Source organism: Dendrobates tinctorius, unplaced genomic scaffold (genome assembly GCF_039654945.1).
Source record: "Dendrobates tinctorius isolate UK_male_01 unplaced genomic scaffold, ASM3965494v1 ptg000019l, whole genome shotgun sequence".
NCBI classification, from domain to species: domain Eukaryota; kingdom Metazoa; phylum Chordata; class Amphibia; order Anura; family Dendrobatidae; genus Dendrobates; species Dendrobates tinctorius.
The window spans coordinates 48,898,926-48,926,245 of record NW_027361687.1 but is presented as its reverse complement, the minus strand read 5'-3'; the positions used below and the strand labels follow the sequence as shown (position 1 = coordinate 48,926,245).

General features: G+C 40.7%; 1 protein-coding gene across 1 annotated transcript in view; it reads left to right on the top strand.

Moving 5' to 3' along the window:
* Positions 1-351: 351 nt before the first annotated feature.
* Positions 352-27,320, top strand: part of LOC141082918 (coxsackievirus and adenovirus receptor homolog) — a 122,347-nt gene continuing 95,378 nt past the window's right edge. Inside the window, exon 1 of the mRNA XM_073566971.1 lies at positions 352-535. Within this exon, the coding sequence (XP_073423072.1) occupies positions 427-535 (109 nt within the window). The 5' untranslated portion in view covers positions 352-426. The remainder of the gene's footprint in view (positions 536-27,320) is intronic.

The following is a 27,320-nucleotide window of genomic DNA, read 5'->3' as shown; positions in this document are numbered from 1 at the left end:
TACTTTCCACCACTGTTCGTGGCACATACTTCCCTTGGACAACAGTGCATTAGTGATAGATCTGTTCTGTGTGTCTACTGCAGAATCGCTTGGGAGAGTATTAGGAATCTCAATACCCTTCTTTTTTGTATTTTTGGACAAAACTTCTTTTGTGTTTCTCATATTATTTTATTAGGGGATTAATATTTAACCAATTCTCCGGTATATCATGCATAGACCTCATAGCTTCAATTTACACCTTTTGGAAAAAAGGTGGTAGAGCCATGAGCCATCCTCTCTGGGTGTCACCAGGCCGAGGACATTTCCCTCTCGGCCCTCCTGGTACAGGTGTGTCTTGTACTATCTGCGCCCAGGACTTGTAGCACAAGTTCTGCAGCTTCTGCTCTGTGTACAGGTTGCTCTGCATACACGCACAACTCTTCATTAATGTTACCGCTGCCTGGGAGTAGTATACGCCGCGGAGGATCCATCTCTTCGAGGATCATTATGGGTGACCTACGGGTGACCTGGTGGGTTATTATAGGATTTATGCCAGGTAAGAGTCTGAGTACCATATGCCTATGAGTGCCATATGTCAGGTTATTTTCCTTAGTGTGCACTCGTCGTCATTGATTGCCTTTGTTATGTATCATATCAACTTCAGGCTGGGGCTACAAGCCTCAAAACTCCTGGTTTTCTGCTTCTAGTTAAAGTGGGCTGTTCAAGTAGTGTTTAGTATCAGGACAGGTAAAGGATTACTCTGTGCATGACCCCTTATCACATAATTTTCCAATCTGTGACTATTTCGGGGATTTATGTAAAACCACTGTGTAAATTAATCATTTTTCTCTCTACAATTGCTATTGACATCTCAATGGATAGGGATACTGTATAGGTATCAGAAAACTTGTTGCGCTTCCTTTAGAGTTATGAGATTTTTAATACATTTTTAAATGCAATGTCACATAGGTGGGTGGGGATTATTTTTGAGCTACAATATTGTTTTGGCTCATCTGATTTAGACTGGCCAATAATAGAAGGTCCTCTGGCAGTGGCGTACCGCCCATGGCAGCAACCCACGCGATTCCTATGGGCACATGACACTGGGAGCCCGGTGTTAGCGCCTGTACTGGGCCCCCAACGCCTTAAGTGCCCCATCCAGACGTCAGCGCGAGCAATGATGATGGAGAAGGAATTATCAGCAGATGCTTCCTCCCCCATCATTCTGCCTCGGTGTCTGATGTGTCAGAGCAGCGAGTGTGATGATGTCATTACAGCGCGCCCGCTGTTTTGAGATGTGCGGCGCTTCACACCACATGCTCAGGAGACTTGAGCATCGGGTGAACGAGGTAAGGTGAGTACTGTAGTACTGTATTTATTTATCTTTTTAAATCAGTGACTGGTGGCCATAATAGAGTATGGAGGACCATGGGGAGTGCATCATATTGTAAGGGGAATCACGGGGGGGTGCACTATGGTGCATTATATTGTATGGAAGACCATGAGGATGAACTCTATTGTATAGAAGACCATGGGGGTGCACTATATTGTATGGAGCACCATGGCATGGGGGGTGCATTATATTTTATGGAGGACCATGGAGGATACATTATATTGTATGGAAGACCATAGGGAGTGCATTATATTGTATGGAGGAATATGGCATGGGGGTGCATTATATTGTATGGAGGACCATGGGGAGTGCATTATATTGTATGGAGAACCATAAGGGGTGCATTATATTGAATAGAGGACCATGGCACGGGGGTGGTGCATTATATTTTATATTGCACCATAGGGGTGGATTATTCTAATTGGAGGATTATAGGAGCGAATTATACAGTGGTTACGGAAAGTATTCAGACCCTGTTAAATTTTTAACTCTTTGTTTCATTGCAGCCATTTGATAAATTCAAAAAAGTCAATTTTTTTCTCACTAATGTACACTCTGCACCCCTTCTTGACTAAAAAAACAGAAATGTAGAAATTTTTGCAAATTTATTAAAAAAGAAAAACTGAAATATGACATGGTCAGAAGTATTCAGACCCTTTGCTCAGACACTTATATTTAAGTCACATGCTGTCCATTTCCTTGTGATCCTCCTTGAGATGGTTCTACTCCTTCATTGGAGTCCAGCTGTGTTTAATTCAACTGATAGGGCTTGATTTGTAAAAGCACACACCTGTCTATATAAGACCTCACAGCTCACAGTGCATGTCACACCAAATGAGAATCATGAGGTCAAAGGAACTGGCCAAAGAGCTCAGAGACAGAATTGTGGCAAGGCACCGATCTGGCTAAGGTTACAAAATAATTTCTACAGTACTCAAGATTCCTAAGAGCACAGTGGCCTCCATAATCCTTAAATTGAACTGGGTCGCCCTCCCAGGGCTGTGGGGTACTCTGTACCGGGCCCGATGAGCTTTAATGGGAGATGTCTCAGCAGCTGGGACCCAGCCCGTGGCCCTGGGCGCCCATTGTAAAAGGAGTTGTTGCAGTGTGCTTATGGTGATGGAAGTTTATAAGTGATTCGTGACGCCACCTGTGGTGTTCGGCAATAGAGATGTAAGCTGACGCTGCAGACAGATCCTCTGGGACAGATGGTGTAGTGCAGCAATGATGTTATAGCCCTCCACAGGCAGGGCTGTAGTCCCAGGGCAGAGTAGGTGAAGTTACACGTAGATGGTGTAGTGTTGGGCGCAAGGGATGTAGCAGTGCTGGGCAGGTTGGCGCAGGAATAAGTGGAGGACACCAGGGCATGTAGTTCCAAAGCTTTACTCACAGTCTGTTGCAGATACAGGTGCCCGCATCCGTGCCGTATCCTCCGGGTCAGGAGCTCAGCCAACTTCCAGGCAAGATGAAGTACTCCTTTCCAACACTCCGCCAACATATGTGCCTTTTCTGAACGTCTCCTCTTATAGCGCCTTTGAATGAAGTACTCCTAGTACTGAGTTACACTGGAGTTCCTCCTGTCTAATGTTAATATGAACTCTACTTATACGGCAGACAGCTGTAGCCTGCTTCGGGGACTCCTTGCTACCAAGTCCCGGCTCACTATTATGTTGCTGTTGTGCCCCCAAGTCTTGTGTGGGAATAAAGTTGTGACTACTTCTATTCCTCCGGTGTCTGCGGCAGGATCATTAGTATCCATACAACCTCGGGGACAGGACCCCGGCCTTGCGCTTAGAACTTGAAAAGGGTTCTCCTCTAACCCTGGTCCTCGTTCTCTTATTCTCCTTACGTTCCGTGCCAATCCTTCTTCCCAATGGAGAATTGGGTCGCCCTCCCAGGGCTGTGGGGTACTCGGTACCGGGCCGGGGTCAGGGGGATGTGTCACAGCAGCGTTGACCGGGTCCGTGGCCCTGGGCGCCCAAGTAATAAGGGTGTCAAATGGTGGTTTGTAATTAATGGAATAGTTTGTGACGCCACCTGTGGTGTTCGGCAAGTGAGGTGTTAAGCCGACGCTGCATGCAGATCCTCTGGGACAGATGGTGTGTGGCAGCATAGATGGTATAGCTCCCCACAGGTGGAGCTGTAGTCCCAGAGCAGTGTAGATGTGAAACTAGAGGAAAGGCACAATCGGTGTAGAAACTGGTACCTAGATGTAGCGGTGCTGGGTGCGTTGGCACGGGAATGAATGGAGGACACCTGGACTTGTAGTTCCAAAGCTTTACTCACAGTCTGTAGTGCACACAGGTGCCCGTCTCCGTACTGTGTCCTCCAGGGGCAGAGACTCAGTCAACCTCCAGGCAAGATGGACTGCTCCCTTCCAACACTCCGCCAACATGTGCCTTCCTGAACGTCTCCTCTATAGCGCCTTAAAGTGTGAAGCACTCCAGTACTCAGTTACCCTGGAGCGCCTCCTGACAGATGTTCCCAAGAACCTTACTTGTATGGCAGATAGCTGTAGCCTGCTTCGGGGACTCCTTTCTCCTGAGTCCCGGCTCTCTATCCGTGTTGCTGTTGTGCTCCAAGTCTTAGATGGGAGTAGTGCATTTACAGCCCAAGGGTTCACTCTCCACCTTACCTGGATGGTGGGATACCACACCTCAGGAGGAGGTGCAGTACCTCTGTGGCGACTGAACCCTTAGGGGCACCACAGAACAAGTTTGGGACCACCAGAAGTCTTCCTAGACCTGGCCGTCCAGCCAAACTAAACAATCGTGGGAGAAGAGCCTTGTGAGAGAGGTAAAGAAGAACCCCAAGATGACTGGTGCTGAGCCCCACAGATGCAGTAGGGACATGGGAGAAAGTTCCACAATGTCAATTTTCACTGCAGCCCTCCACCAGTCGGCCTTTATGCCAGAGTGGCCTGACAGAAACCTCTTCTCAGTAGCAGACATATGAAATCCTGCATAGAGTTTGTTAAAAAACACATGAAGAACTCCCAGACAATGAGAAATAAGATTCTCTGGTCTGATGAGACGAAGATAGAACTTTTTGGTGATAATTTTAAGCAGTATGTGTGTAGAAAACCTGGCACTGCTCATCACCTGCCCAATACAATCCCAACAGTGAAACATGATGATGGCAGCATCATGCTGCTATGGGGGTGTTTTTTAGCTGCAGGGACAGGACAACTGGTGGCAATTGAAGGAAACATGAATGTGGTCAAGTGCAGAGATATCCTGTTTGAAAACCTCTTCTGAAGTGCTCTGGACCTCAGACTTGGCTAAAGGTTCACCTACCAACATGACCTTAAGCACACAGCTAAAATAACAAAAGAGTGGGTTCAGAACAACAACTTTGTAACCATTCTTGACAGGCCCAGCCAGAGCCCTGACCTAAACCCAATTGAGCATCTCTGGAGAGACCTGAAAATGGCTGTCCACCAACGTTCACCATCCAGCCTGTCGGAACTGGAGAGGATCTGCAAGGAAGAATGGCAGAGGATCCCCAAATCCAGGTGTGAAAAACTTGTTGCATCATTCCCAAGAAGACTTATGGCTGTACTAGCTCAAAACGGTGCTTCTACTCAATACTGAACATAGGGTCTGAATACTTATGACCATGCAATATTTCAGTTTCTTTTAATAAATTTGCAAAAATTTCTACATTTCTGTTTTTTTTTAGTCTAGATGGGGTGCAGAGTGTACATTAATGAGAAAAAAATGAACTTTTTTTGAATTTGCCAAATGGCTGCAATGAGACAGAGTGAAAAATTTAACAGGTTCTGAATACTTTCTATACCCACTGTACAATATGGAGGACTATATGGGGCCCATTATACTATATGGAAGGCTAGTGGAGGCCATTATACTGCATGGAGGGCTGTGTGGGGGTCACAGTTGGGGCATCATACTGTGTTGGGATCACGTTACTTTGCCTTGGGAGTTGCGGTGGGGCTACAGTAGGGTCATTATACTGTGCATATGAGAAAACAAGGGAGGGGGCGCAGACATAGGGCTTCACCTGGTATAAATCAATTAAAATATAAAAGTACTCTGGAGTACTCACCCTTTATGGGTTGTGTTCAGACACAACCACTCTCAACGTTTGTTGCGGTCATATAGCTGCTGCAGAGCTCGTGCAGGTGGACAGCGTCCACTAGGTATCATAAGTTGAGGATCCAAGAAAAGCACTTCTGAGCATCCGCGCTGCTTTAGTGATAAGAATTCTTCAGAAATCCATATAAATCTTTCAAGTTCTTTATTATATGTACTACAAAAACTACGCGTTTCGAGGTGACAAACCGCACCTCTTCTTCAGGTTACAGTACAGAGTACAACTGAGCATCCGCGCTGCTTTAGTGATAAGAATTCTTCAGAAATCCATATAAATCTTTCAAGTTCTTTATTATATGTACTACAAAAACTACGCGTTTCGAGGTGACAAACCGCACCTCTTCTTCAGGTTACAGTACAGAGTACAACTGAGCATCCGCGCTGCTTTAGTGATAAGAATTCTTCAGAAATCCATATAAATCTTTCAAGTTCTTTATTATATGTACTACAAAAACTACGCGTTTCGAGGTGACAAACCGCACCTCTTCTTCAGGTTACAGTACAGAGTACAACTGAGCATCCGCGCTGCTTTAGTGATAAGAATTCTTCAGAAATCCATATAAATCTTTCAAGTTCTTTATTATATGTACTACAAAAACTACGCGTTTCGAGGTGACAAACCGCACCTCTTCCTCAGGTTACAGTACAGAGTACAACTGAGCATCCGCGCTGCTTTAGTGATAAGAATTCTTCAGAAATCCATATAAATCTTTCAAGTTCTTTATTATATGTACTACAAAAACTACGCGTTTCGAGGTGACAAACCGCACCTCTTCTTCAGGTTACAGTACAGAGTACAACTGAGCATCCGCGCTGCTTTAGTGATAAGAATTCTTCAGAAATCCATATAAATCTTTCAAGTTCTTTATTATATGTACTACAAAAACTACGCGTTTCGAGGTGACAAACCGCACCTCTTCTTCAGGTTACAGTACAGAGTACAACTGAGCATCCGCGCTGCTTTAGTGATAAGAATTCTTCAGAAATCCATATAAATCTTTCAAGTTCTTTATTATATGTACTACAAAAACTACGCGTTTCGAGGTGACAAACCGCACCTCTTCTTCAGGTTACAGTACAGAGTACAACTGAGCATCCGCGCTGCTTTAGTGATAAGAATTCTTCAGAAATCCATATAAATCTTTCAAGTTCTTTATTATATGTACTACAAAAACTACGCGTTTTGAGGTGACAAACCGCACCTCTTCTTCAGGTTACAGTACAGAGTACAACTGAGCATCCGCGCTGCTTTAGTGATAAGAATTCTTCAGAAATCCATATAAATCTTTCAAGTTCTTTATTATATGTACTACAAAAACTACGCGTTTCGAGGTGACAAACCGCACCTCTTCTTCAGGTTACAGTACAGAGTACAACTGAGCATCCGCGCTGCTTTAGTGATAAGAATTCTTCAGAAATCCATATAAATCTTTCAAGTTCTTTATTATATGTACTACAAAAACTACACGTTTCGAGGTGACAAACCGCACCTCTTCTTCAGGTTACAGTACAGAGTACAACTGAGCATCCGCGCTGCTTTAGTGATAAGAATTCTTCAGAAATCCATATAAATCTTTCAAGTTCTTTATTATATGTACTACAAAAACTACGCGTTTCGAGGTGACAAACCGCACCTCTTCTTCAGGTTACAGTACAGAGTACAACTGAGCATCCGCGCTGCTTTAGTGATAAGAATTCTTCAGAAATCCATATAAATCTTTCAAGTTCTTTATTATATGTACTACAAAAACTACGCGTTTCGAGGTGACAAACCGCACCTCTTCCTCAGGTTACAGTACAGAGTACAACTGAGCATCCGCGCTGCTTTAGTGATAAGAATTCTTCAGAAATCCATATAAATCTTTCAAGTTCTTTATTATATGTACTACAAAAACTACGCGTTTCGAGGTGACAAACCGCACCTCTTCTTCAGGTTACAGTACAGAGTACAACTGAGCATCCGCGCTGCTTTAGTGATAAGAATTCTTCAGAAATCCATATAAATCTTTCAAGTTCTTTATTATATGTACTACAAAAACTACGCGTTTCGAGGTGACAAACCGCACCTCTTCTTCAGGTTACAGTACAGAGTACAACTGAGCATCCGCGCTGCTTTAGTGATAAGAATTCTTCAGAAATCCATATAAATCTTTCAAGTTCTTTATTATATGTACTACAAAAACTACGCGTTTCGAGGTGACAAACCGCACCTCTTCTTCAGGTTACAGTACAGAGTACAACTGAGCATCCGCGCTGCTTTAGTGATAAGAATTCTTCAGAAATCCATATAAATCTTTCAAGTTCTTTATTATATGTACTACAAAAACTACGCGTTTTGAGGTGACAAACCGCACCTCTTCTTCAGGTTACAGTACAGAGTACAACTCTGTACTGTAACCTGAAGAAGAGGTGCGGTTTGTCACCTCGAAATGCGTAGTTTTTGTAGTACATATAATAAAGAACTTGAAAGATTTATATGGATTTCTGAAGAATTCTTATCACTAAAGCAGCGCGGATGCTCAAGAAGTGCTTTTCTATACTGTGCATATGGAGGCTAATGTAGAGAAATTTATTATGGGGTATAATACTGTGCTTAGTATTCATAGAGTTCATTTAGTAAGATATAAATCCATATACATATGTGATAGCACTCTCCATTGAAGATGGCTGCTATAAAAAAAGCATTGAAGTGTCAAAAAATTTACAATGTATATAAAGCTAAATTGAGAACAATTGTAATTGATAAGTCTTTAAGATGGTTTGAAATTTAAACATAGTGGTAGATATGTGCTCAAGTTAAAGAAATTCATCTGACGCATGGTTCGCATAAAGCTTCATCAGGGAATGATCGATGATTTATTGTGTCCAGCTGTTTATATTGGAGAAAAGCGAGTGCTGCTGTAACAGTTGGCTGGCTTGGTCACCATTCATGGTATATAGGGGCTGCATACACAATAAGGCCGGGATCACACATGCGAGAAACTCGGACGAGTCTCGCATCTTAATACCCGGCACTGCCGCCGGCACTCGGGAGCGGAGTGTTTAAGATACGAGACTCGTCCCAGTTTGTTGCATGTGTGATCCCGGCCTAAGGGAGGAGAGTTTTAATTAAGATCATGATTTACAAATCTTCTTTAGATTCAATACAGGAAAAAAAAATATTTTAAAGGTAGAAATTTCCTTTATGTCTATTATCACTTCCTTTTTGCATGGGAATGTTTTTTTTCTTCGACACCCAGAGCGTAATAAGACTGGTGAAATAGGTATTTCTAGAAGAAAATGGTGAATTTTGTGTGAGCTTCCCAATGTGTAAATGTCTCTTTAGCCAAGCCTGAGGCACAGGAGTTTTTTTAAAAGGACCTTATAAAGGCAATTATAGATGACAGACAAGTCAATGTGAGACCTCCGCTTAAAGGAAAGCTCTGGTCAGTGCAAGCCTTGTCTGTATGCGAATGTGAAAACCTCTGATCATGAGGAGCAATGGGAGTCAAAGAGATAGGAACTACTGCAGTGTATAAACCAGACTGTAATAGGGACTAAATGTGCTGGTCGATAAGCTGAACGAGTGTTTGTATTAAAGATGGTTCCTGATTGATAACCCTGTAAACATGGCAATGCTCAGCCAATGCCGGAGCCAATAGCTTGTTCTTTGCCTGATCACAACGTATAAGTGGCCTAAAAGATTGTTGTAGGTGGCACAACTCAGTATAAACAGTGCGCTGCCAATTATCTGTAAAAATCTAGGGACCATATGATTGTATTAATCACTGGTTTTCCCCATAAAGTTAGGACCAGCCCGCGTAAAGGGGCCTGAAATGAGCACCGATGAGCAATTGCAGCAAACAGAACTCTGCCCAGGTGTATATGACTTTGAGGGGAAAAATACTAAATAGTTTGCCATTGATCTTCCACGGGAAATATCATCTATGTATCTATCATTCTGTGATGCATGGGGATTTCCTAAAATATCTTTGTTCACCTTTTAAGGCATTTAGCACTTCAATTCAATCAAAAATTAAAAGTCAAACAATTGGGCAAAAAGTTATAGTGAAAATCCTGATAGCGTTTTTTGTTTGCAGCTCTTCTGTAAACCTGTGTGTCTCTATGGTTACAGACTACGACACCAAAGAGTGAAGAAAAGCTCCATTAAGGCTATGTGCCCACGTATGCAGAAAATTTCTGCTTCAAAGCCGGACACCTTCCCAGAAAATGTGCGTTTTGTTTCTGCGCGGCTTTTGCGCGCTTTCCGCACGGTTTTTGCTTTAAACGTGAACTTTTCTGCAAAATTAATAAGCATGTTGCGTTTTTGGCCGTTAAGTGTTTTTTTGAGCGGAAAAAAACGCATCAATGTGCACAAAAAGTGCGGAATTCATTTAAAATGAATGGGAGGCCTCTTTCATGCGTTTTTGAAACGTTTTGACCAGGACAAACGCTTCAAAAATGCTTAAAAAACGTTTACGTGGGCACACAGCCTTAACTCCAGCAGGAATTGAATTTATACAAGTCCTGTTTAACCCCTTTACCCCAAAGGGTGGTTAATGACCGGGCCAATTTTTACAATTATGACCACTGTCCCTTTATGAGGTAATAACTCTGGAACGCTTCCATGGATCCCGGTGATTCTGACATTGTTTTCTCGTCACATATTGTACTTCATGTTAGTGGTAAAATTTCATTCATATAACTTGCATTTATTTGTGAAAAAGCGGAAACGTGGTGAAAATTTTGAAAATTTCGGTATTTTCCAACTTTGAATTTTTATGCCCTTAAATCACAGAGATATGGCACACAAAAAACTTAATAAGTAACATTTCCCACATGTTTACTTTACATGAGCACAATTTTGGAACCAAAATTTTTGCCTTTTAGGAAGTATAAGGGTTAAAAGTTGACCAGCGATTTCTCATTTTTGCAACACCATTTTTTTTGTCAGGGACCACATCACAATTGAAGTCACTTTGAAGGGTCTATATGATAGAAAATACCCAAAAGTGACACCATTCTAAAAACTGCACCACTGACGGTACTCAAAACCACATTCACGAAGTTTGCTAACCCTTCAGGTGCTTCACAGGAATTTTTTGAATGTTTAAAAAAAATGAACATTTAACTTTTTTTCACAAAAAAATTACTTCAGGTCCAATTTTTTTAATTTTACCAAAGGTAACAGGAGAAATTGGACAGCAAATCATTTAATCATGATTATCATGTTATCATGTAATTTGTACTGAGTACGCTGATATATGGGGGGGGGAAACCACTGTTTCGGCGCATGGCAGAGCACAGAAGGGAAGGAGCACCGTTTGACTTTTTCAACGCAAAATTGGTTGGAATTCAGATCGGACGCCATGTCACGTTTGGAAAGCCCCTGTTGTGCCTAAACAGTGGAAATCCCCCACAAGTGACCCCATTTTGGAAACTAGACCCCCCCAAGGAACTTATCTAGATATGTGGTGAGAACTTTGACCCCCAAGGGTTTCAAAGAAGTTTATAACGTACAGCCGTACAATTAAAAAATCATATTTTTTCCACAAAAATAATCTTTTCACCCCTAGTTTTTATTTTCCCAAGGGTAACAGGACCCCAAAAGTTATTATGCCATTTGTCCTGAGTACGCTGATACCCCATATGTGGGGTAAATGACTATTTAGGGGTATGGCAGAGCTCAGAAGGGAAGCAGTGCCGTTTGACTTTTTTGGCTGGAATTGAGATCAGCATCCATGTTGCGTTTGGAAAGCCCCTGATGTGCCTAAACAGTGGAAACCCCCACAAATGACATCATTTTGGAAACTAGACCCCCCAAGTAACTTATCTAGATATGTAGTGAGAACTTTGAACCCCCAAGGGCTTCACAGAAGTTTATAACGTACAGCCGTAAAATAAAAATCATATTTTTTCCACAAACATGATCTTTTAGTCCCCAATTTTTTTTATTTTCCCAAGGGTAACAGGCGAAATTGGACCCCAAAAGTTGTTGTTCAATTTGTCCTGAGTGCGCTGATATCCCATATGTAGGAGAAAACTACTGTATGGGCACACATCGGGGCTCGGAAGGGAAGTAGTGACGTTTTTAAATGTAGACTTCGATGGAATGGTCTGCGGGTGTCATGTTGCCTTTGGAGAGCCTCTGATGTGTCTAAACTGTGGAATCCCCCCACAAGTGACCCCATTTTGGATACTAGACCCCCAAGGAACTTATCTAGATGTGTGGTGAGCACTGTTGTGAGCTCATTTTCTCGTCCACCTTTGATGTCCGATGAACTCCCTCTGCTGGTGAAAGGAGGTGGTGAAACTGATTTGGATGGGAGAAACCTGTCACCTGAACAGATGGATTGCGATTGGACATCCGGAATCTCTGAGTGGATAAAAGGCAGCCGACGCCCTGTAGGGTTGCTGGTGATTTCTCTGCTCTGAGCTCTGGCCTCCAGTTCAGTTCCTGTCTTCTAAAGCTAAGTTTTGCTCTGTTATTGTTCCATGAGATTTTGTCTGATTTGCTTAGTTTTTTGTTCTGCCAGCCCCAGCTGGGGCTCTGCTGAATTTCCATTTTTGTCCCTGATCGGTTAAATCTCTTTTGCTCTGTCTTCAGAATATATCGGAGTGCTGATATAGGGATTTTGAAGTCTAGTGACTTCAGGGCCGTTTTTCCTATCAGACGTGTTGGGACTTTTTTGGTAGGGTTTTTGCGGATTGCAGCCAGCATGTTTTCTGTCCTTTCCTATCTAGTTAGTTGGGCCACATCATTTGCTCTGCCTGTCTTTCTGTCTGTGTTTGTGTTTTCATCTGTTTTCACCGACAATACATATTGGGGGCTGTCTATTGCTTTGGGGTCTGCTCTGGGGCAGTTTAGGTTTCCCCTTTCTTTTCTTTAGGCTTATTTAGTTCTCCAGCTGTGAAGAGGCATCTAGGACCACCGTAGGAATGCTCCACGGCTGCTGTTAGTTGTTGTGAATTGGATCAGGGGTCTGCAATCCGCTAGCTACCAACCTCTCCGGTTTTCTGGACTTAGCTTGCATTTTTGTTTTTTCCTCCTCCGGTGACTCATTCATAACAGAGCACGTTGAACCCCCAAGTGCTTCACAGAAGTTTATAACGCCTGGGCGTGAAAATAAAAAAAATGTTTTTTCCACAAACATGATCTTTTAGTCACCAATTTTTTTTATTTTCCCAAGGATATCAGGAGAAATTGGACCCCAAAAGTTGTGGTCCAATTTGTCCTGAGTACACTGATATTCCATATGTGGGAGAAAACTACTGTATGGGCACACGTCGGGGCTTGGAAGGGAAGTAGTGACGTTTTGGAATGCAGACTTTGATGGAATGGTCTGCGGGTGTCATGCTGCCTTTGGAGAGCCCCTGATGTGCCTAAACTGTGGAAGCCCCCCACAAGTGACCCCATTTTAGAAACTAGACCCCCCAAGAAACTTATCTAGATGTGTGGTGAGCACTTTGCACCCCCAAGTGCTTCACAGAAGTTTATAACGTAGAGCCATAAAAATAAAAAAATCATATTTTTTTTCCAAAAAATGATATTTTTGCCCCCAATTTTTTATTTTCCCTAGGGTAACAGATGAAATTGGACCCCAAAAGTTGTTGTGCAATTTGTCCTGAGTAGGCTGATGCCCCATATGTGGGGGTAAACCACTGTTTGGGCGCATGGCAGAGCTTGGAAGGGAAGGAGCACCGTTTGATTTTTTTCAACACAGAATTAGCTGGAATTGAGATCAGATGCCATGTTGCATTTGGAGAGCCCCTGATGTGCCTAAACAGTGGAAACCCCCCAATTTTAACTCCAACCCTAACCCCAACACACCCCTAACCCTAATCTCAGACCTAACCCTAGCTCTAATGGGAAAATGGAAATAAATACTTTTTTAAATTTTATTTTTCCCTAAGGGGGTGATAAAGGGGGGTTTGATTTACTATTTATGGCGGGTTTTTATGTTTGGCAGCTGTCACATGCTAAAAAACACTTTTTATTGTAAAAATAGTTTTTGCATCACCACATTTTGAGAGCTACATTTTTTCCGTATTTTGACCCACCGAGTCATGTGAGGTCTTATTTTTGACGAATTGACATTTTTATTGGTACCGTTTTTGGGCATGTGACATTTTTTGATCGCTTTTTATTCTGATTTTTGGGACGCAGAATGAACAAAAACCAGCATTTCATGAATTTCTTTTGGGGGGTGCATTTACACCGTTCCTTGTGCGGTAAAATTGATAAAGCGGTTTTATTCTTCGGGTCAGTACAATGACAGCGACACCTCATTTATATTTTCTTATGATTTGGCGCTTTTATACAATAAAAACAATTTTATATAAAAAATTATTATTTTTGCATCGCTTTATTCTGCGAGCTATAACTTTTTTATTTTTTTGCTGATACTGTATGGCAGCTCGTTTTTTGCGGGACAAGATGACATTTTCAGCGGCACCATGTTTATTTATAACTGTCTTTTGATCACGCGTTATTGCACTTTTTGTTCGGCGGTATGATGATAAAGCATTGTTTTTTGATTTGTTTTTTATTTTTATTTTTTTAAGGGGTTCACTAAAGGGGTTAACTAGTGCGACAGTTTTATAGGGCGGGTCGTTAAGGACGCGGTGATACTAAATATTTGTACTTTTATTGTTTTTTTATCTACAAAAAATAATTTATTAGGGAATATTTTTTTTTTTAAACTTATTTAGGGATTTTTTTTATAAATTACTTTTACACATGTTTTTTTTTTTTACCTTATTTTATTGTCCCAGGGGGGGACATCACTGTCTAGTGTCAGATCGCTGATCTGACACTTTGCACAGCACTGGGCAGCATGGTGGCCCACCAAGGACAACATCTGCAAGGAGTTTGTATGTTCTCCCCGTGTTTGCGTGGATTTCCTCCGGGTACTCCGGTTTCCTCCCACACTCCAAAGACATACTGATAGGGAATTTAGATTGTGAGCCCCATCGGGGACAGTGATGAAAATGTGTGCAAACTGTAAAGCGCTGCGGAATATGTTAGCGCTGTATAAAAATAAAGATTATTGTTATTGCTGCAGGCTTTCTTAGTGCCTGCTCTCTATAGGACCCTGAAGGTCCCCGCGACCATCTTGGATCTGGGGGCCTACAGGGAGGAGACCCTCGGAGCAGTGCCAGCACATCGCGCTGCTCCGAGGGTCTCAGGGAAGAACGCAGGGAGCCCCCTCCCGGCGTGATTCTTCCCTGTGCCCGCAGTACACTGCGATCATGTTTGATCTCAGTGTGCCGGGGGTTAATGTGCCAGGTGTCAGCTGCTGATCGAGCTAACGTACTTATCCCGTCGTCCCCCGTCATACGGGCCCGAGTACCGTGGACGGGATAGTACGTCGGATGTCAGAAAGGGGTTAATGGCCTGTGCTCACGAACTGACTCAAACATAGAGCCTTGTGTTGCCAGCAGCAAATCACACATGCTTCTGATAATGATTATTTTTATGCCACTTATCTGCTACCCGTTATACAGTGAACTAAGCATTGGTGAGCTGTGGCAGATCAGCATGAGGACTGATTCCTCTGCATTACCAGGCAGCCCACATCATTATTTGCATGGCTATATATTTTTTTATTATATTGTGATGAAAGTAAAAAATAATCTTTCGAGATGCCCAAAAGTTGTCAACGACGAGGTCAAGTGGCATCATATTAAAAGGACCTGAAATTCTTTACATTTCTCGGACTTGTTTGACAAGTTCTGAGTTTCTGTTTATCTGCTTAGAGAAGTAGAGGTGAAAGTTGCTGCAAGTTACACTTCTGCAAAGTGATATATCGTGTATGAATGTTCTCATAGCAAGGGGTCCATAGCTGAACCCCAACAACTGTGCACAAAATAATAACATGGAGGTCATCCAAATGACACTGGCACTCAGTAACTTCCTCTACATTACAATAGTAATGCAAATCTTGTATGCTACTCATAATTATGTACAGATGGGGCGTGCACAGTACGAATGGATGTAAATCTCTGAACGTCCTGTAATTCTGTAAGCTTGGAAATTGTACAGTACCACTTCAACCCTGTATACTGGGTGTAGTCCTCAGGATCTGTATTCTGTATATACACTGCACAGTACCACTTCTCCTGTCCTGTATACTGGCTGTAATTCTCAGTATCTGTATTATTCTGTATATACATACTGCACAGTACCACTTCTCCTGTCCTGTATACTGGGTGTAATTCTCAGTATCTGTATTATTCTGTATATATACACTGCACAGTACCACTTCTCCTGTCCTGTATACTGGGTGTAATTCTCAGCATCTGTATTATTCTGTATATACTGCACAGTACCTCTTCTCCTGTCCTGTATACTGGGTGTAATTCTCAGTATCTGTATTATTCTGTAAATATGCACTGCACAGTACCACTTCTCCTGTCCTGTATACTGGGTGTAATTCTCAGTATCTGTATTATTCTGTATATATACACTGCACAGTACCACTTCTCCTGTCCTGTATACTGGGTGTAATTCTCAGTATCTGTATTCTTCTGTATATGTACACTGCACAGTACCACTTCTCCTGTCCTGTATACTGGGTGTAGTCCTCAGGATCTGTATTCTGTATATATACTGCACAGTACCACTTCTACTGTCCTGTATACTGGGTGTAATTCTCAGTATCTGTATTATTCTGTATATATACACTGCACAGTACCACTTCTCCTGTCCTGTATACTGGGTGTAATTATCAGTATCTGTATTCTTCTGTATATGTACACTGCACAGTACCACTTCTCCTGTCCTGTATACTGGGTGTAGTCCTCAGGATCTGTATTCTGTATATACACTGCACAGTACCACTTCTCCTGTCCTGTATACTGGGTGTAATTCTCAGTTTCTGTATTATTCTTTATATATACACTGCACAGTACCACTTCTCCTGTCCTGTATACTGGGTGTAATTCTCAGTATCTGTATTATTCTGTATATATACACTGTACAGTACCACTTCTCCTGCCCTGTATACTGGGTGTAATTCTCAGTATCTGTATTATTCTGTATATATACACTACACAGTACCACTTCTCCTGCCCTGTATACTGGGTGAAATTCTCAGTATCTGTATTATTCTGTATATATACACTGCACAGTACCACTTCTCCTGTCCTGTATACTAGGTGTAATTCTCACTATCTGTATTATTCTGTATATATACACTGCACAGTACCACTTCTCCTGTCCAGTATAATGGGTGTAATTCTCAGTATCTGCACTATTCTGTATATATACACTACACAGTACCACTTCTCCTGTCCAGTATACTGTGTGTAATGCTCAGTATCTGTATTATTCTGTATATATACACTGCACAGTACCACTTCTCCTGTCTTGTATACCGGGTGTAATTCTCAGTATCTGTATTATTCTGTATATATACACTGCACAGTACCACTTCTCCTGTCCTGTATACTGGGTGTAATTCTCAGTATCTGTATTATTCTGTATATATACACTGCACAGTACCACTTCTCCTGTCCTGTATACTGGGTGTAATTCTCAGTATCTGTATTCTTCTGTATATATACACTGCACAGTACCACTTCTCCTGTCCTGTATACTGGGTGTAATTCTCAGTATCTGTATTCTTCTGTATATATACAGTGCACAGTACCACTTCTCCTGTCCTGTATACTGGGTGTAATTCTCGGTATCTGTATTATTCTGTATATATACACTGCACAGTACCACTTCTCCTGTCCTGTATACTGGGTGAAATTCTCAGTATCTGTATTATTCTGTATATATACACTGAACAGTACCATTTCTCCTGTCCTGTACACTGGGTGTAATTTTCAGTGTCTGTATTATTCTGTGTATATATACATTGCACAGTACCACTTCTCCTGTCCTGTATACTGGGTGTAATTCTCAGTATCTGTATTCTTCTGTGTATATATACACTGCACAGTACCACTTCTCCTGTCCTGTATACTGGGTGTAATTCTCAGTATCTGTATTATTCTGTATATATACACTGCACAGTACCACTTCTCCTGTCCTGTATACTGGGTGTAATTCTCAGTATCTGTATTATTCTGTATATATACACTGCACAGTACCACTTCTCCTGTCCTGTATACTGGGTGTAATTCTCAGTATCTGTATTCTGTATATATACACTGCACAGTATCACTTCTCCTGTCCTGTATACTGGGTGTAATTGTCAGTATCTGTATTATTCTGTATATATACACTGCACAGTACCACTTCTCCTCTCCTGTATACTGGGTGTAATTCTCAGTATCTGTATTATTCTGTATATATACACTGCACAGTACCACTTCTCCTGCCCTGTATACTGGGTTTAATTCTCAGTATCTGTATTATTCTGTATATATACACTGCACAGTACCACTTCTCCTGCCGTGTATACTGGGTGTAATTCTCAGTATCTGTATTATTCTGTATATATACACTGCACAATATCACTTCTCCTGCCCTGTATACTGGGTATAATTTTCAGTATCTGTATTATTCTGTATATATACACTGCACAGTACCACTTCTCCTGTCCTGTATACTGGGAGTAATCCTCAGTATCTGTATTATACTGTATATATACACTGCACAGTACCACTTCTCCTGTCCTGTATACTGGGTGTAATTCTCAGTATCTGTATTATTCTGTATATATACACTGCACAGTACCACTTCTCCTGTCCTATATACTGGGTGTTATTCTCAGTATCTGTATTATTCTGTATATATACACTGCACAGTACCACTTCTCCTGTCCTGTATACTGGGTGTAATTCTCAGTATCTGTATTCTGTATATATACACTGCACAGTATCACTTCTCCTGTCCTGTATACTGGGTGTAATTCTCAGTATCTGTATTATTCTGTATATATACACTGCACAGTACCACTTCTCCTCTCCTGTATACTGGGTGTAATTCTCAGTATCTGTATTATTCTGTATATATACACTGCACAGTACCACTTCTCCTGCCCTGTATACTGGGTTTAATTCTCAGTATCTGTATTATTCTGTATATATACACTGCACAGTACCACTTCTCCTGCCCTGTATACTGGGTGTAATTCTCAGTATCTGTATTATTCTGTATATATACACTGCACAATATCACTTCTCCTGTCCTGTTTACTGGGTGTAATTCTCAGTATCTGTATTATTCTGTATATATACACTGCACAGTACCACTTCTCCTGTCCTGTATACTGGGTATAATTCTCAGTATCTGTATTATTCTGTATATATACACTGCACAGTACCACTTCTCCTGTCCTGTATACTGGGAGTAATCCTCAGTATCTGTATTATACTGTATATATACACTGCACAGTACCACTTCTCCTGTCCTGTATACTGGGTGTAATTCTCAGTATCTGTATTATTCTGTATATATACACTGCACAGTACCACTTCTCCTGTCCTGTATACTGGGTGTAATTATCAATATCTGTATTATTCTGTATATATACACTGCACAGTACCACTTCTCCTGTCCTGTATACTTGGTGTAATTCTCAGTATCTGTATTATTCTGTATATACACTGCACAGTACCACTTCTTCTGTTCTGTATACTGGCTGTAATTCTCAGTATCTGTATTATTCTGTATATATAAACTGCACAGTATTATTTCTCTTGTCCTGTATACTGGGTGTTATTCTCAGTATCTGTATTATTCTGTATATATACACTGCACAGTACCACTTCTCCTGTCCTGTACACTGGGTGTAATATTCAGTGTCTGTATTATTCTGTATATATACACTGCACAATACCACTTCTCCTGTCCTGTATACTGGGTGTAATTCTCAGTATTTGTATTCTTCTGTATATATACACTGCACAGTACCACTTCTCATGTCCTGTATACTGGGTGTAATTCTCAGTATCTGTATTATTCTGTATATATACACTGCACAGTACCACTTCTCCTGTCCTGTATACTGGGTGTAATTCTCAGTATCTGTATTATTCTGTATATATACACTGCACAGTACCACTTCTCCTGTCCTGTATACTGGGTGTAATTCTCAGTATCTGTATTATTCTGTATATACACACTGCACAGTACCACTTTTCCTGTCCTGTATACTGGGTGTAATTTTCAGTATCTGTATTATTCTGTATATATATACTGCACAGTACCACTTCTCCTGTTCTGTATACTGGGTGTAATTCTCATTTTCTGTATTATTTTGCATATATACACTGCACAGTACCACTTTTCCTGTCCTGTATAATGGGTGTAATTCTCAGTTTCTGTATTATTTTGTATATATAGACTGCACAGTACCACTTCTCCTGTCCTGTATACTGGGTGTAATTTTCAGTATCTGTATTATTCCGTATATATAGACTGCACAGTACCACTTCTCCTGTCCTGTATACTGGGTGTAATTCTCAGTATCTGTTTTATCCTGTATATATACACTGCATAGTACCACTTCTCCTGTCCTGTATACTGGGTGTAATTCTCAGCATCTGTATTATTCTGTATATACTGCACAGTACCTCTTCTCCTGTCCTGTATACTGGGTGTAATTCTCAGTATCTGTATTATTCTGTAAATATGCACTGCACAATACCACTTCTACTGTCCTGTATACTGGGTGTAGTCCTCAGGATCTGTATTCTGTATATACACTGCACAGTACCACTTCTCCTGTCCTGTATACTGGGTGTAATTCTCAGTATCTGTATTATTCTGTATATATACAATGCACAGTACCACTTCTCCTGTCCTGTATACTAGGTGTAATTCTCACTATCTGTATTATTCTGTATATATATACTGCACAGTACCACTTCTCCTGTCCAGTATACTGGGTGTAATTCTCAGTATCTGCACTATTCTGTATATATACACTACACAGTACCACTTCTCCTGTCCAGTATACTGTGTGTAATGCTCAGTATCTGTATTATTCTGTATATATACACTGCACAGTACCACTTCTCCTGTCTTGTATACCGGGTGTAATTCTCAGTATCTGTATTATTCTGTATATATACACTGCACAGTACCACTTTTCCTGTCCTGTATACTGGGTGTAAATCTCACTACCTGTATTATTCTCTCTATATATACACTGCACAGTACCACTGCTCCTGTCCTGTATACTTGGTGTAATTCTCAGTATCTGTATTATCCTGTATATATACACTGCACAGTACCACTTCTCCTGTCCTGTATACTGTGTGTAATTCTCAGTATCTGTATTATTCTGTATATACCCTTCACCGTACCACTTCTTCTGTTCTGTATACTGGCTGTAATTCTCAGTATCTGTATTATTCTGTATATATTCTCTGCACAGCACCACTTCTCTTGTCCTGTATACTGGGTGTAATTCTCAGTATCTGTATTATTCCGTATATATACTGCACAGTACCACTTCTCCTGTCCTGTATACTGGGTGTAATTCTCAGTATCTGTATTATTCTGTATATATACACTACACAGTACCACTTCTCCTAGTCCTGTATACTGGGTGTAATTCTCAGTATCTGTACTATTCTGTATATACACTGCACAGTACCACTTCTCCTGTCCTGTATACTGGGTGTTATTCTCAGTATCTGTATTATTCTGTATATATACACTGCACAGTACCACTTCTCCTGTCCTGTATACTGGGTGTAATTCTCAGTATCTGTATTATTCTGTATATATACAATGCACAGTACCACTTCTCCTGTCCTGTATACTAGGTGTAATTCTCACTATCTGTATTATTCTGTATATATATACTGCACAGTACCACTTCTCCTGTCCAGTATACTGGGTGTAATTCTCAGTATCTGCACTATTCTGTATATATACACTACACAGTACCACTTCTCCTGTCCAGTATACTGTGTGTAATGCTCAGTATCTGTATTATTCTGTATATATACACTGCACAGTACCACTTCTCCTGTCTTGTATACCGGGTGTAATTCTCAGTATCTGTATTATTCTGTATATATACACTGCACAGTACCACTTTTCCTGTCCTGTATACTGGGTGTAAATCTCACTACCTGTATTATTCTCTCTATATATACACTGCACAGTACCACTGCTCCTGTCCTGTATACTTGGTGTAATTCTCAGTATCTGTATTATCCTGTATATATACACTGCACAGTACCACTTCTCCTGTCCTGTATACTGTGTGTAATTCTCAGTATCTGTATTATTCTGTATATACCCTTCACCGTACCACTTCTTCTGTTCTGTATACTGGCTGTAATTCTCAGTATCTGTATTATTCTGTATATATTCTCTGCACAGCACCACTTCTCTTGTCCTGTATACTGGGTGTAATTCTCAGTATCTGTATTATTCCGTATATATACTGCACAGTACCACTTCTCCTGTCCTGTATACTGGGTGTAATTCTCAGTATCTGTATTATTCTGTATATATACACTACACAGTACCACTTCTCCTAGTCCTGTATACTGGGTGTAATTCTCAGTATCTGTACTATTCTGTATATACACTGCACAGTACCACTTCTCCTGTCCTGTATACTGGGTGTTATTCTCAGTATCTGTATTATTCTGTATATATACACTGCACAGTACCACTTCTCCTGTCCTGTATACTGAGTGTTATTCTCAGTATCTGTATTATTCTGTATAAATACATTGCACAGTACCACTTCTCCTGTCCTGTATACTGGGTGTAATTCTCAGTATCTGTATTATCCTGTATATACACACACTGCACAGTACCATTTCTCCTGTACTGTTAACTGGGTGTAATTCTCAGTATCTGTATTATCCTGTATATATTCTCTGCACAGTACCACTTCTCCTGTCCTGTATACTGGGTGTAATTCTCAATATCTGTACTATTCTATATATATACTACACAGTACCACTCCTTTTGTCCTGTATACTGGGTTTATTTCTCAGAAACTGTATTATTCTGCATATGTTCTCTGCACAGTACCACTTCTCCTGTCCTGTATACTGGATGTAATGCTCAGTATCTGTATTATTCTGTATACAGTGGGGCAAAAAAGTATTTAGTCAGTCAGCAATAGTGCAAGTTCCACCACTTAAAAAGATGAGAGGCGTCTGTAATTTACATCATAGGTAGACCTCAACTATGGGAGACAAACTGAGAAAAAAAAATCCAGAAAATCACATTGTCTGTTTTTTTTTCCTTTTATTTGCATATTATGGTGGAAAATAAGTATTTGGTCAGAAACAAAATTTCATCTCAATACTTTGTGATATATCCTTTGTTGGCAATGACAGAGGTCAAACGTTTTCTGTAAGTCTTCACAAGGTTGCCACACACTGTTGTTGGTATGTTGGCCATTCCTCCATCAGATCTCCTCTAGAGCAGTGATGTTTTTGGCTTTTCGCTTGGCAACACGGACTTTCAACTCCCTCCAAAGGTTTTCTATAGGGTTGAGATCTGGAGACTGGCTAGGCCACTCCAGGACCTTGAAATGCTTCTTACGAAGCCACTCCTTCGTTGCCCTGGCGGTGTGCTTTGGATCATTGTCATGTTGAAAGACCCAGCCACGTTTCATCATCAATGCCCTTGCTGATGGAAGGAGGTTTGCACTCAAAATCTCACGATACATGGCCCCATTCATTCTTTCATGTACCCGGATCAGTCGTCCTGGCCCCTTTGCAGAGAAACAGCCCCAAAGCATGATGTTTCCACCACCATGCTTTACAGTAGGTATGGTGTTTGATGGATGCAACTCAGTATTCTTTTTCCTCCAAACACGACAAGTTGTGTTTCTACCAAACAGTTCCAGTTTGGTTTCATCAGACCATAGGACATTCTCCCAAAACTCCTCTGGATCATCCAAATGGTCTCTAGCAAACTTCAGACGGGCCCGGACATGTACAGGCTTAAGCAGTGGGACACGTCTGGCACTGCAGGATCTGAGTCCATGGTGGCGTAGTGTGTTACTTATGGTAGGCCTTGTTACATTTGTCCCAGCTCTCTGCAGTTCATTCACTAGGTCCCCCCGCGTGGTTCTGGGATTTTTGCTCACCGTTCTTGTGATCATTCTGACCCCACGGGGTGGGATTTTGCGTGGAGCACCAGATCGAGGGAGATTATCAGTGGTCTTGTATGTCTTCCATTTTCTAATTATTGCTCCCACAGTTGATTTCTTCACTCCAAGCTGGTTGGCTATTGCAGATTCAGTCTTCCCAGCCTGGTGCAGGGCTACAATTTTGTTTCTGGTGTCCTTTGACAGCTCTTTGGTCTTCACCATAGTGGAGTTTGGAGTCAGACTGTTTGAGGGTGTGCACAGGTGTCTTTTTATACTGATAACAAGTTTAAACAGGTGCCATTACTACAGGTAATGAGTGGAGGAAAGAGGAGACTCTTAAAGAAGAAGTTACAGGTCTGTGAGAGCCAGAAATCTTGATTGCTTGTTTCTGACCAAATACTTATTTTCCACCATAATATGCAAATAAAATGAAAAAAAAAACAGACAATGTGATTTTCTGGATTTTTTTTCTCAGTTTGTCTCCCATAGTTGAGGTCTACCTATGATGTAAATTACAGACGCCTCTCATCTTTTTAAGTGGTGGAACTTGCACTATTGCTGACTGACTAAATACTTTTTTGCCCCACTGTATATACACTGCACAGTACCACTTCTCCTGTCCTGTATACTGGGTGTAATTTTCAGTATCAGTATTATTCTTTATATATACGCTGCACAGTACCACTTCTCCTGTCCTGTATACTGGGTGTAATACTCAGTATCTGTATTATTCTGTAAATATACACTACACAGTAAAACTTCTCCTGTCCTGTATACTGGGTGTAATTCTCAGTATTTGTAATATTCTGTATATACACTGCACAGTGCCACATCTCCTGTCCTGTATACTGGGTGTAATTCTCAGTATCTGTATTATTCTGTATATATACACTGTACAGTACCACTTCTCCTGTCCTGTATACTGGGTGTAATTCTCAGTACCTGTATTATTCTGTATATATACACTGCACAGTACCACTTCTCCTGTCCTGTTTACTGGGTGTAATTCTCAGTATCTGCACTATTCTGTATATACACTACACAGTACCACTTCTCCTGTCCTGTATACTGGGTGTATTTCTCAGTATCTGTATTATTCTGCATATATTCTCTGCACAGTACCACTTCTCCTGTCCTGTATACTGGGTGTAATCCTCAGTATCTGTATTATTCTGTATATATACACTGCACAGTACTATGTCTCCCGTCCTGTATACTGTGTGTAATTCTCATTATCTGTATTATTCTGTATATACACTGCACAGTACAACTTCTTCTGTTCTGTATACTGGCTGTAATTCTCAGTATCTGTATTATTCTGTATATATAAACTGCACAGTACCACTTCTCCTGTCCTGTACACAGGGTGTTATTCTCAGTATCTGTATTATTCTATATATATACACTGCACAGTACCACTTCTCCTAGTCCTGTATACTGGGTGTAATTCTCAGTATCTGTACTATTCTGTATATACACTACACAGTACCACTTCTCCTGTCCTGTATACTGGGTGTATTTCTCAGTATCTGTATTATTCTGTATATATTCTCTGCACAGCACCACTTCTCCTGTCCTGTATACTGGGTGTAATTCTCGGTATCTGTATTATTCTGTATATATACACTGCACAGTACCACTTCTCCTGTCCTGTATACTGGGTGAAATTCCCAGTATCTGTATTATTCTGTATATATACACTGCACAGTACCATTTCTCCTGTCCTGTACACTGGGTGTAATTTTCAGTGTCTATATTATTCTGTGTATATATACAGTGCACAGTACCACTTCTCCTGTCCTGTATACTGGGTGTAATTCTCAGTATCTGTATTCTTCTGTGTATATATACACTGCACAGTACCACTTCTCCTGTCCTGTATACTGGGTGTAATTCTCAGTATCTGTATTATTCTGTATATATACACTGCACAGTACCACTTCTCCTGTCCTGTATACTGGGTGTAATTATCAGTATCTGTATTCTGTATATATACACTGCACAGTATCACTTCTCCTGTCCTGTATACTGGGTGTAATTCTCAGTATCTGTATTATTCTGTATATATACACTGCACAGTACCACTTCTCCTCTCATGTATACTGGGTGTAATTCTCAGTATCTGTATTATTCTGTATATATACACTGCACAGTACCACTTCTTCTGCCCTGTATACTGGGTTTAATTCTCAGTATCTGTATTATTCTGTATATATACACTGCACAGTACCACTTCTCCTGCCCTGTATACTGAGTGTAATTCTCAGTATCTGTATTATTCTGTATATATACACTGCACAATATCACTTCTCCTGCCCTGTATAGTGGGTATAATTCTCAGTATCTGTATTATTCTGTATATATACACTGCACAGTACCACTTCTCCTGTCCTGTATACTGGGAGTAATCCTCAGTATCTGTATTATACTGTATATATACACTGCACAGTAACACTTCTCCTGTCCTGTATACTGGGTGTAATTCTCAGTATCTGTATTATTCTGTATATATACACTGCACAGTACCACTTCTCCTGTCCTGTATACTGGGTGTAATTATCAATAGCTGTATTATTCTGTATATATACACTGCACAGTACCACTTCTCCTGTCCTGTATACTTGGTGTAATTCTCAGTATCTGTATTATTCTGTATATACACTGCACAGTACCACTTCTTCTGTTCTGTATACTGGCTGTAATTCTCAGTATTTGTATTATTCTGTATATATAAACTGCACAGTATTATTTCTCCTGTCCTGTACACTGGGTGTTATTCTCAGTATCTGTATTATTCTGTATATATACACTGCACAGTACCACTTCTCCTGTCCTGTATACTGGGTGTAATTTTCAGTATCTGTATTATTCCGTATATATAGACTGCACAGTACCACTTCTCCTGTCCTGTATACTTTGTGTAAGTCTCAGTATCTGTTTTATCCTGTATATATACACTGCACAGTACCACTTCTCCTGTCCTATATACTGGGTGTAATTCTCAGTATCTGTATTATTCTGTATATACACTGCACAGTACCACTTCTTCTGTCCTGTATACTGGCTGTAATTCTCAGTATCTGTATTATTCTGTATATATAAACTGCACAGTATTATTTCTCCTGTCCTGTACACTGGGTGTAATTCTCAGTATCTGTACTATTCTGTATATACACTACACAGTACCACTTCTCCTGTCCTGTATACTGGGTGTATTTCTCAGTATCTGTACTATTCTGTATATATTCTCTGCACAGCACCACTTCTCTTGTCCTGTATACTGGGTGTTATTCTCAGTATCTGTATTATTCTGTATATATACACTGCACAGTACCACTTCTCCTGTCCTGTACACTGGGTTTAATATTCAGTGTCTGTATTATTCTGTATATATACACTGCACAATACCACTTCTCCTGTCCTGTATACTGGGTGTAATTCTCAGTATTTGTATTCTTCTGTATATATACACTGCACAGTACCACTTCTCATGTCCTGTATACTGGGTGTAATTCTCAGTATCTGTATTATTCTGTATATATACACTGCACAGTACCACTTCTCCTGTCCTGTATACTGGGTGTAATTCTCAGTATCTGTATTATTCTGTATATATACACTGCACAGTACCACTTCTCCTGTCCTGTATACTGGGTGTAATTCTCAGTATCTGTATTATTCTGTATATACACACTGCACAGTACCACTTTTCCTGTCCTGTATACTGGGTGTAATTTTCAGTATCTGTATTATTCTGTATATATAGACTCCACAGTACCACTTCTCCTATCCTGTATACTGGGTGTAATTCTCAGTTTCTGT